The 12,746-nt window shown below is 36.8% G+C and overlaps 1 protein-coding gene across 4 annotated transcripts in view; it reads left to right on the top strand.

Moving 5' to 3' along the window:
* The window catches only part of LOC132391634 (short transient receptor potential channel 3-like), a 140,662-nt gene that overhangs the window by 75,274 nt on the left and 52,642 nt on the right, over positions 1-12,746 (top strand). For all 4 annotated transcript variants that reach the window (XM_059965077.1, XM_059965076.1, XM_059965079.1 and 1 more), the window contains 2 exons: positions 5,057-5,273; positions 5,371-5,604. In XM_059965077.1, coding sequence (XP_059821060.1) covers positions 5,057-5,273; positions 5,371-5,604 — 451 coding nt within the window. The remainder of the gene's footprint in view (positions 1-5,056; positions 5,274-5,370; positions 5,605-12,746) is intronic.

The following is a 12,746-nucleotide window of genomic DNA, read 5'->3' as shown; positions in this document are numbered from 1 at the left end:
TCTCCTTAAAGAGAAGGTTTCATACTTAAATAACATACACAGTAATACTATCCATAGATAGACAAAGTAAATAGATTAAGGAACAAAGCATCCCATAATTTCCTAATAAGGGCTGATTAATTTAATTATGCTTCTGTCAGAGCCAAAGCTTTTACTCTGCTTCAGATTTAACTGCGATTGTTTAGCAAATTGAGGTGCAGAGAGAAAATGCATTGGCAAATAAAGATCTTCCCTCAGTTTATGTCAGCAAAATTATTTCCCATTCCAAGTGTATTTTATCACTGGTATGGTTATTGCTTCCTAGTTCGACATCCCTCTGCTATTCTGTTCCACTGCTGATTGTTCAGACTTTTGATCAGGGTGTAATTTCATCTGGGGTCAGCCTTTCGGTCTGAGGAGCGACTTGTTTCTGCTCCATTTTGCGTACTATCACCACAGGTCAACAGCGGATGCCATTTCATTGGCTCTTCACTCAATCCTGGAACATCTGAACAGTGAAGGTGTATACATCAGGGTGCTCTTCATTGACTCTGCATTCTGTCCTATCAAACTAATCCCACAAAGCTAACAAATAAAACTTCAAGAGCTTGGCCTTAATTGGATCCTCAATTTCCTCACTTGCACAGCCCAGTCAGTTTGGATTGGCGGCAACATCTCCTTCACAATCTCCATCAGTACAGGTGCACCACAAGGCTCTGTGCTTATTCCCCTGCTCTACTCACTTCACACTTGTCTGTGTGGCTAAGCACAGCTCCGAAGCCATATTAAAGTTTGCTGATGACATCAATGTCATTGGCCAAATCAAAGCTGGTGAAAAATCAACATGTAGGAGAGAGACTGAACATCTGGCTGAGTGATGTAATAACATTGACCTCTCACTCAGTGTCAGCAAGACCAAGAAGCTGATTATCGTCTACAGGAGGAGCAAAACCAGAGGTCCAGGAGCCTGCCCTCATTGGAGGATCAGAGATGGAGTTAAATTCCTCAGTGTTATTATTTCAGATTATCTGTTCTGGGACCAACATGCAAGTGTGATTAAAAAGAAAGCACAGCAGCAGCTCTACTTCCTTAGAAGTTTGAGAAGATTCAGCATGACTTTGACAAACTTCTATAGGTGCACACTGACTCGTTGCATCACAGCCTGGAATGGAAACAGCAAACCCCTTGAATGAAACAGCAAACAAAAAGTAGTGGATACGTCCCTGTCCATCACAGCCTTCCCCATCACTGAGCACATCTACAAGGAGAGCTGTCACAGGAAAGCAGTATCCATCATCAATGACCCCTCCATCGAGGCTGTGCTCTCTTCTCGTTGCCACCAACAGGAAGGAGGTAAAGGAGCCTCAGGACCTACACCGCAATGTTCAGGAACAGTTATTACCCCTTAACCATCAGACTCTTGAACCAGAGGGGATAACCACTCAACTTCACTCACCCCATCACCGAACTGATCCCACAGCCTATAAACTCACTTTCAAAGACTTTTCATCTCAAGGTCTTGATATTTATTGCTTATTTATTATTTATTATTATTATTTTGTTTGTTTTTACTTACTTTTGCATTTACACAGTTGGTTCTCTTTTGCAGATTGATTGTTTGAATGTCTTTGTTGTGTGCGTTTTTTAATTGATTCTATAGTTTTTTTTTATATTTGCTGTGACGCCCACAAGAAAACAAATCTCAGGATTATAAATGTTGACATATATATATTTTGATAACAAATTTACTTTGAACTGTGAGATTGAATATGTATTTAAATAGTTAATGGCCTAAACATTTGGTCAGATACCACATTTTTTTGAGTTTAATGCAATTGAATTTCAATGTTTTTATATTTAAATTGCACTCATTTGCTGTGAATTATCGAGTTCTCAAAATTCATCTTACACCTCTGGACATAATATTTGCTTGTACATTGGTAAATAATGTAGGAATTGGTTTATTATTGTCATATATACCAAGACACAATGAAAAGCTTGTCTTGCATACTGTTTATACAGGTCAAGTCATTACACAGTGCATTGACCCAGAATACAGTGAAACAATAACAATGCGGAATAAAGTTTTAAAGCTACCAAAAGAGTGCAGTGCAGGTAAACAATAAGGTGCAAGATCATAACAAGGTAGATTGTGAGGCCAAGAGTACATTTTATCAGACAAAAAGTCCATTCAAGAGTTTGATAACAGTAGGGTGGAAGCTGCCCTTGAGCCTTGTGCTATGAGCTTCAGGCTTTTGTATTTTGCGCACAATGGGACAGGGGAGAAGATACAATGTCTGGAGTGGCTGGGGTCTTTGATCATTTTCACTGCTTTGCTAAGGCAGTGAGGAGTTTACACAGATTCTGTAGAGGGGACATTGTTTCCTGTGATGTCCACAAATCTCTGCAGTTTCTTGTGGTCACATGCAGAGCAATTGCCCTGTTTCCAGTTAGAATGCTTTCTATGGAGCATCAATAAACATTGGTCCAAGTTGATGGGGACTTGGTGAATTTCTTTAGCACCTGAGGAACATATTGCCATAAACCACATACAGCCCATGATATCTTAATCTCCAGTTCTTCCTGGGAACGTTATATGAGTCTTTTAAGCCAGAGAACCACAGGCTTGTGAGTTTAACTTCGATAATAGCTCATTTATCGAATAGAGCAGGATTTGGAAAGGCAAGGACTGATTAGGATTATCAGTCAGCTTGGCTTTGCATATGCAGATTGTGTTTCACAAATTTAATTATCTTTTGAAGATGTCATCTACATGATCTTGTGAGTATTTTATATTGTGTTTAACTATATGTAGTGTGGTGTTGTGTATATTAAGCTCTGTGATATTGTCCTTACCTCTGCACTAACAAAGTTCCTCGGAGAAAATAAAGTGAATTGAATTGAATTTAGTGATACTTCTGACTTACATGATAGACTGGTCTGGAAATTGAGATGACATGGGATCCAGGGTAAGCTAACCAATCGGATACACAATTGGCTTGGTGGATCGAGTTAGAAGATGGTTTTAAAAAGTTGTTTTTCAACTTGAAGATCCAGTGGTGTGCTGTAGTGATTAGTACTTGCCCCCCTGTTGTTTGTCATACAGAGAAACATTTAGATGGAAGTACAGTTGGTATAATCAGTAAGTTTACAGATGACACCAAACTTGGTGGTGGTGGGCAGGAAAGAAGATTATTTAAGGTGCAACAGGATCTAGATCAAATGGGATGACAGTCAATAGGGAAATGGTGGATTTTGGTAAAGTAAACTAGGGCAGGATTTGTACACTAAACAAAGAGATCCTGGAGTATGTTATTGAACAGAGAGGACTAGAGATACAGCTATGGATTTCCCTGAGAATGACAACACAGATAGACAAGATGGTGGAGGTGATGTTTGTCACACTTGGCTTCATTGAGGACAAGAGGTGACTTTATAGAGTGATATGAGTGGCACAGATAGGGTAGATGGTCACAGACTTTTACCCAGGAAAGTCTAAAGCTAGAAGGCATAAGTTTCAGGTGAGAGGGGAAATATTTAAAGAGGGCCTCAGTTTTTCACACAGAAGATGGTAGGTATACAGAATGAGATCCAGGAGGAAGTGATAGAGCTGTATAACTATGATTTAAAAGATATTTGGACAGTATAATGGATAAGAAAAGTTTGGAGGGATATGGACCAAATGCAGGCCAATGGGACTAGCTCACAAAGGCACCTTAGTCAGCATGGAGATTTGGTCCGAAGGGCAATTTCTGAGCTCTTTATGACTCTGAGACTATCCAAACTAAATAAGGGTGGTCAATATGACACACTTTCCTTGTTAGCCTTTCTTCATTGGGCCTTGACTGCTGGAGCTAAAATTATTAAATTGTTAAGCCAATACTTTGACAGTTTAGCATTTAAACAGAGATGAATGAAACTATCAGTTGATTTAAAATGGCTTGAACTGATGGTAGTTGATGCACTATCATATCAATTTGTCCAGGTATTTTCATATTAAAATTTAATTAGTCATTTAATTTATGCTTTTTATATAAGGTTTTGTTTAGCTCTATTCATACATGCATTATCCATGGCCTTTTTTATTGTTATCGATCACTGTAACTGTTGGTGGAATCTAGTTAGCTTTTTTTCACAACCATGATTCATAGGAAAAACCTGTAACACCGATTGTAAAAGCTCAAGATCTCAAAAGCTCATGTGCAGCTTTCTAAAGACTTCTATTGTCGTCTAACAATGATTTAAGATCAGAAAGCAATACATTGATGCATTTCCATTAATTTATTTAGCCAATGTAATGTTTAATGAGGATGTTGCCCAACCAGAAAATGTGCTGCTTTGCAAATACTCATGATGTTTCCTCAGTTATACAATTATTTAAGATTATAAAATGATACATTAATGCATTGTCCATTACTTAATCGGAAAATGTGCCGTCCATGAGGATGTTACAGCCATCAGGGAAATGCACAGCTATATAAAGGCTTTTTATTATCTTACGCCTTCAATAATAATGTAAGGATGTGAAACAATACCTTAATTCAACGTCCATGATTTAATTAGCAAATGTACTGTTTACTGTTGATTTTGCATAGAGCAGGAAAGTTGTAACTTCAGTTTTCAGCATTTGATATGCTCATCTACCTCAGAATAATACTAAAGATATTAATAAGTTAGGGACTGGAATGCAAAGTAATTACTGTTCATGTTTCTTGTTGACAAAGTATGTGATTCCAGCTGGAAAAAAAGTTATTTGTAGTTGTCAAGGGAGAGCAAAATTGAAGCTCATTGCTCAAAGAGTTAATACACCCAGTCTTCAAACACGTGGAGTTGGCCGATGGTTTCCCACCTCAATGGAACTGCAGCCCAGACAGTCAAATGCAGCAGGAGCATGATAGGAGAAAATGGGACAGGAACTTCTGGTGGTAATGCTGAAGTAGTTTTCCAGTGTGAAAGTCACTTTCAAAAAAGAGAACATCAGGTGTTTAACGGGGTACACAGTTATTTCTGAGGTAAAAATACTGATTATCAGCATGTATCTAGAAGATGGATGCATATTTTAATTTCTTTCTTCTAGCTGGGGAAGATTCTAAGAAGTCCCTTCATGAAGTTTGTGATGCATGCAGCATCCTTCATCATCTTTCTGTGTTTACTAGTATTTAATGCCTCTGACAGATTTGAAGGCATCAAAACCTTACCCAATGTCACAGTCCTGGATTATCCTGAACAAGTCTTCAGAATGAAAACCACCATGTTTACTTGGACAGAAATGCTAATCATGGTGTGGATACTAGGTAGGTCGATTCCTTCATGGGAAGTGTATGTAATAAAATCTTTACTTCTAGCGAAGAATTGAGTGAAAAGTAACTGTCCAAAATAATCTATTTATAGGCATGATGTGGACTGAATGTAAGGAAATTTGGACAGAAGGACCACGGGAGTATATTTTCCAAATGTGGAATCTTCTAGATTTTGGAATGCTATCAATTTTTATAGCTGCATTCACAGCAAGATTCCTAGCATTCCTGGAAGCTTCAAAAGCACAACAGTTTGTAGATGAACTTGTGAAGGAGAAAAACATGTCACTTGTGCCTCTGCCACCGGAAGTGGAGTACTACACCTATGGTAAGGTAACGTTTATTACTGTTCGGCTTGGTCTGCTCGAACTCCAAGACCTTTGATTAATAATACAGTCTAATAGAATTAGGTGAAGCTGTTATTCAGATACTGAACAACTTGAGAAATGGTAGCGACACCAGACTGCGGCCAAAGCAGCAAATGTTATGCTGAAGGAACACAGCAGGTCGAGCAGCATCTGTGGAGGGGAAAGGAATCATTCATGTTTTGGGTCGGGTCAAAATCCTGCATCTAGACCTGAAATGCTGACAATTTGTCCACCTGAAATGTCAACAATTTCTTCCCTCCTACAGATGCCCCTCAACATGACAAGTTCCATCAGGCTGTTTGCTGACACATAGTGCTGTTTTTAAAACTGTGAGTTTTCTGGTGATCTCTTTTGCTTTGCTGCTGTAACTTTTGTAGACTTTCGAAGAAACTCCTTCTCCCCTGCCATTTGAACATTAGCCCATATATTAAACTGGATGCAAATTCAAAGGAGTCTGAAGCTGCACACTCTTAGACATTTATCTTAGAGCATGAAAAAGAGAAGTGCTAGATATATTAAGCACCCATGGAGATACAATCAGCATGTTCAGGTTGATGATCTTGCATCAGAACAGCCCAGATCTGTCCTCTCACAACAGGAGGGCTATGGTTAGAGGGAGTTCTGGTCACCACGCTATGTGAAGGATGTCAGTAAGGCAGAGATGATGCAGAGAAGACTCAATAAGTGTTACCAGGAAGGCTTAAGCTCTCAGGAAGGATTAGATAGGATAGATCTCTTTTCCCCGGAGCAAAGGAAACTGTGAGAAGACATGATAGAAGTATATCGAATTATGTGGGGCGTAGACAGGGTAGACAACCAGTGTCTGTTCCCTGTGGTAGGGGTGTCTAAGACAAGACGGCATAGGATTAAGGTGAAAAGGATGAGGTTTAAGGGAGATTTAGGAGATAAATCTTTCACATAGAAAAATAATTTACATTTGGATCGAGCTGCCAGAGAAGCTGGTGGAGGCAGGAACTGTAATAACATTTGAGAGATCTTGGCAGGCCTGAATTGAGCCAAGCGGAATATGGAAGTGAGATTGGTGTTGATGGACATCATGCATTAATGTGGTAGGCTGAATTTCTCTGCTGTACAACTCTATGACATGCTGCAAAGTCCAGTTACCTGAAATCATTGAATTCGATGAAGGGCAAATGAAATAAACTGCAGATGTTGGAAATCCAAAATATAAAAAAAACAGAAAATGTTGGAAATCCTCAGCAAGTCAGGCAGCATTTGTAAAGAGAAGCAGAGTTAATGCTTCAGGACTTTGTGGGAACTGGGAATGGGAGAAAGCAAATTGTCTTTTAGTAGTAGGGAAGGTAGTTGTGAGGCGGCAGGCGACAAGTCAACGAGAATCACTGTGGTAGGATAGGGTTACCCTTGGAAACCAGCTGCGGAGATGATCTGTTTAATAGGTTGACGGGGGGAGAGGGTTGAGAGCGAGAATACAAAGAAATACAAAAAACTGTTAAATACAGGGTTGTAGAATATGCCATAATCTAAGGCTGTGACAAGGGCACAGCTTCCTTTTCCAATAGTTTGTGTGATTGAAGTATGTATTTCATGATAGTTTTGGACAAGGTAAGGTCATTTTTATCAATTATATTTGCCACCAGCTATCCAAATGAGCTAAAGAATCAACTGTTATACAGGGCAAGTGGGGGTTGCATCTAGAAAGTGAGTAAGGCTTATATTGACAACTAATTAAGTTAGTGATTATTCTTTTGCTACGCCAAGTCCTGGTTAGACAATGCGAAGAGTGTTGGGAGCTTTTCCAAGCATTGTAAGCTGGGAATTTTATATTGGCAGAAGAACTGGATTGAATTCTTACTGGAATTTTATGTAAAATTCCAGAATTAAATTTAAAAGATAGATTACAAATCCTGAGAAGGATAGGGTGGAATGGTCAAAATATTCGATATATTACATGGAAAAGGTAGAGAGAAGGAAATGATTTCTGTTGACTGGGAAATCAAGAATTAGAAAACTTAAAGTAAAGATTTAATTTGGGCCCTTTGGGAATGGAATTGGGAAACATTTATGCATGAAAAAGGTGGAAGTTTGGAATATCTTTCATAAATTACAGTGTTAAATTTAAGATTGATTTTTATATAAGACAATTATCAAGGGATATGCTAGAGTTTTGATGGAAGGGCGCAGACAGCTATGAGCTGATTGAATTGCAGATCATCTATGAGAAGCTCAGTCGCTCACTCCTGTTCCTACCTTCTGGTGCATGTTTAAGTGCTGCTGTTTCAATTCACACTTGAGAAAGGGCAGCCATCAGTGTTCACAGACAAGTGATAGTAAAAGCAGTAAGATGGTCAAAGAGGAGCCTAAGTGGAATATTCTACCTTCTTAAATTGTTATGCTTTTCTTCAGTGGCCACATTTGCTGTATAACCAATCAACAAGTCTGTTCAAACTAATGGCAAGTCGATGGCAGCTCTCCGTCTCAGAGACCAGTCAAAATGTATTTTGAGTCACATTGCCATAAAGTTAATTTTCATAAATGTTGAAAATCCCTGTCTATTTGAGTTAAAAAGGTCTTATTTTAAGGAGAGGTATTACTCAAAAAATCTTGCTTTACACAGATGATATATTGCTGTTTATCTCTAAGGTTGAGACCTCATTACCTTGCATACTTTCTTTACTCTCCCGTTTTAGCCAGTTTTCAGGATATAAATTGAACCTACATAAAAGTGAGTTATTTCCTTTAAATAATTTGGTATCAATTAATACTAATCTCCCTTTTAAAGTTGTAAGAAATCAATTTACTTACGGGTGTAACAATCACTAAGAATTACAAACACCTGTTTAAAGAAAACTTTCTTACTTTATTGAATCATGTAAAGAAGATATCATTAAATTGGTCACCTCTTTCAATATTGCTGATTGGATGAATTAATTCTATTAAAATGAATATTCTTCCTAAATTTATCTATCTTTTTCAGGCTTTACCTGTTTTTATTCCTAAATCCTTTTCTGACTCTCTTGATTCTATTTTATCCTCTTATATTTGGAAAAATAAACATCCTCGTTTAAATAAAGTTCACCTTCAAAAATCTAAACAGTCTGGAGGTTTAGCCTTACCTAATTTTAGGTTTTATTACTGGGCAGTTAAGATACGATACCTTATGTTTTGGCTATACTATATTAATCGTGTAGATTGTCTGGTATGGGTTTCTTCAGAAGCTAACTCTGTTAATAAATTTTCTATTATTTCTCTTCTTGGATCCTCATTTCTCTTATCTGTAAGTAAACCAACTGATAATTTAATAGTTAAACATACTCTGAGGAGCTGGATACAATTTAGAAAACATTTTGGTTTATTGAGGTTCTCCCTTTCAAGCCCAATTTATTCTAATTTTTTTAAACACTCTATGATTGATTTAGTTTTTAAGGAATGGGACAGATTGGGTATTAAATGTTTTTTGGGATCTGTTTGTTGGAGAAAACCTTTGTTCATTTGAGCAATTGTTAGCTAAGTAAGGTTTACTCAAAGGTCACTTTTTTAGATATTTACAAATTAGAGAATTCTTAAGACCTCAGTTATGTACATTCCCTATAAGTTCAGATAAGAAATTACTGGACATAATTTTTAGCTTGACACCTTTTCATAATGGTTCAATATTTAAGATTTATGGTACGTTATTGGAGATGAAGAACGTTCCTTTAGTCAAAACTAAGAATCTTTGGGAACACAATTTACAGACATCGATATCTGAGGAAACTTGGAATGAAATTTTTAAACTGGTTAATTCTTCATCGCTATGTGCTCGTCATTTCCTCAAACAATTTAAGGTGGTATATAGAGCTCATAAGACTAAGCTATCTTGTTTTTATTTGGATATATCTCCTTACTGTGACAGATATAATAATGGAGAAGCCCCATTAATTCATATGTTTTGGCCCTGTCCGAATTTTCAAAAATATTGGAAGGAAGTTTTTCAAACTTTTTCCTTACTTTTTAAAGTCAATTTTAAGCCTAAAAAAAATTTCAGCCTAACCCTCTGGCGGCCCTTTTTGGCATTGTTGCAGGACAGGATATTAAGCTGAAGGCATCTGATTTACATATTTTGGCCTTTAGCTTTCTTATAGCTAGGAGGACGCTTTTGTTTAAATGGAAAAATGTTCTTCCTCCTACTCATGCTCATTGGTTATGTGACATTATGTCATGTTTAGATTTAGAGAAGATTTGTTGCTCAATTTCTGAATCTCGTCAAGACTTTCAAACATTGTGGGGACCTTTTCTGAATTATTTTCAAAACCTTCAATTTGTTATTTAAACTCAGATGTTGGCTATTATTAATTTTTATTATATAAGAAGGTATTTACCTTCTTTTCTCCTTAATGAACAGCTTTGGTTTTGGTAGGGGTTAGATATTTTTTCTTTTGTAATAAATTAGTGTAGTTAATATAACCATTGATTAACTTATACGAATACGGGGTAATGTAATTGCTATTATGAACAGATATAATGTAACTGGTGTTTTTTTTAAATCTTTTTTCTGACCTCTTACATACACTTTCTTGTGCTCTGTATTCCTCTATGTAGAAACTAATTAAAAATATCAGAAAAGGAAAAGGTCTAAACAATTTCCATTTCCAAGCAGTGCTTTTAAAACAATTTCTTTCAGTTGGATAGTAATGAAACCAAGTCCATGAAGTCCCTTTTCAATTACTAAAACTACCATTGTAAATTCAGAATGTTTACAAACACGCTGTGGATTCCCTTTAACTCCTGTACTCACTTTCCAGTTGCCTGCTTGTCAGTTTCAGGATACTCATCTGAAATTAATCTGCATACATTCCATCTGATTTCAGATTAGAGAAACCAAAACAGCAAATTTCAAGAATGAAGTTCATGCACCTTTGGGGAAAAATAGTAGAAATCTAGATAAAGTAAATTTAGTAGGTAATTATTTTATACTAAGTACTTTCAGGGTTAATTTATCAATGTGGAAATAATTGCTTTATTACTTGCGGTCTGTTGCAAGGGTTAAAATTAGTGGTGGTCTTCCGCTTAGAGTTCACTTCATGTTCTAAAAGATGCATTACCGACCTTTTAGACGTACTCTCTGTAATTGATCCAGTGGGTGGTCAAATTAAATTTTGCAATGAAATGACTGACACGCTGGATCCAATGCAGCACAAAAAAAAACAGAATAAGCATAAAGAACACAACAAAAAACACAATAAATCTAAATATAAATATAAAAGCAATCCTATAAAATACAACCTACGAGTCAGAGTTTGTACATAGAGTGACACTAGGTGGTGCGTATGTAATGGTGGTGTGCGTTAATTGGTAAAAGACTATGATCTGCTTTGAATTGTGTAATGATTTTGCAAGCCCCTTCAGGCTTTGCACAAAAGTAGAGTGCGTACCTGTTTATAAACTTAAGAAGCTCATAAAAGCAATTGTTGCAATTACAAACGATGAAAATTGGATTAAAGGTCTTCAATTGCAAGTGCTATTTTTCGCTGAAATCACTTCATGCAAAGGTCACTGCTGGCAACAGATACCCTTGCTTGAGAGGATTGCAAATTGGATAATTGACCTCGAAGGTCAGCAGTCCAATTTATGACCTATCTGATTTATCATTCATTAAAATTAATGACCAGAAAAATTAACAACCATGACATGAGGCTTCAGAGCATGATAAGTTCAGCACCCTAGAGAGTTAACTTAATATTTCCCACCATTGCTTCTCTCTTGCAAATGTGATTAAATGCATGATAGATTGTATATCCATTATTTTGTTCAAATAAGCCAAATGTAAGAATCCTAGCTAGAAAATTTAGAATAGAGCAGACCTACTGTTAAGCCTCAATTGTGTACTCTCTTCCTATCTGTTTTATATTAGGTTATGAATAGTATTTAGAATGAAACTATTAGTTGTTATGTTACATATATTACATCAATGTCTGTGTATTAAGTTACAGGAAAATGGTCACAATTATTGATGCTTCAAATAAACAGCTGACTGTAAATATGCAAAAGAGCAGCACATATCATTCCTGATATATAAGTGGCCACCAACTGAGGCAAATCTCAAGTCTACTTTCAATTGCACATCATAGTGTTTTGATCTGTATTTTCATATTTCTCATGACATAGAAGGACAGCATTTGGCCCCTTGAGCCTGTGCTGGATCTCAGAACAAACCCATCCATCCTTTCCCCCGCATATTTCCCTGTAACAGCTCCTCTCTCACATGCCGATCAACTCCACGCAGATTCTCCCAGCACCCACCGATTCCAGGGCCAATTTACGGTGGAAATTTAACCTGTTAGCACATATCTGGGACATGGGAGGAAGTCCAAATGTCGAACAGAAACCTTAAGGAAAATGTGCAAACACTGCACAGACATCACACAAATCAGAATCAAGCTCTGCTTGTCACTTTATGTATGACTAAATATCAGTGATATATTTCTAATTAGTATTTAAAAGATTTTTTTAAAACACAAGCATGCAGCTCCTGTGGTATCATGTAGCATGTCCTTGTGCATGTTGCCATATCTGCACAGGTTTAGTGTTCTCTAACAAAGAAATTACCATCAAACATTATTTTAGAATACTAAAAATAACTTACTATCTTAAATCTGCAATTCATTGGTGTAATTTTTTTCTACTTATTAATGTTTTTATTTACAATGTCTCACTCATATTAGTTTAAAATCCTATTACACTTCATTTGCAAATGCAGAGAGACCAGAAAATAGTACAAAATGGGCATCAACAATTATTGTTTATATTAAAACCACTGGCCAAAATTCCTTTCCATTAGTTAATGCTAATTAGAACAAGTTAAGGCATCCTCACTCACAGCTTCCAGATCAACCTCTTTGCATTCACTTTTCTGATTGCTTTTATTGATAATTATTTATTTCTACATTTGTGTTGCTGGTATATATTGCCCATCCCTAATATCCACTGGAATTAAAGGCTTTCTATGTCGTTTCAAATGGGGATTAGAAAAAAACATATTGATGGGTTTACAGTCACAAACAGGCTGGGTGGATTAAGGAGGTGAGATTTTCTGCCCTGATCTTCCTTCCTTTGATTATCTTGTACATTGGGTCCACACTCA

The sequence above is a fragment of the Hypanus sabinus genome, chromosome 3, assembly GCF_030144855.1.
Source record: "Hypanus sabinus isolate sHypSab1 chromosome 3, sHypSab1.hap1, whole genome shotgun sequence".
Classification (NCBI taxonomy): Eukaryota; Metazoa; Chordata; class Chondrichthyes; order Myliobatiformes; family Dasyatidae; genus Hypanus; species Hypanus sabinus.
The sequence above is the reverse complement of the archived record's forward strand: the minus strand, read 5'-3'. Positions and strand labels throughout refer to the sequence as shown.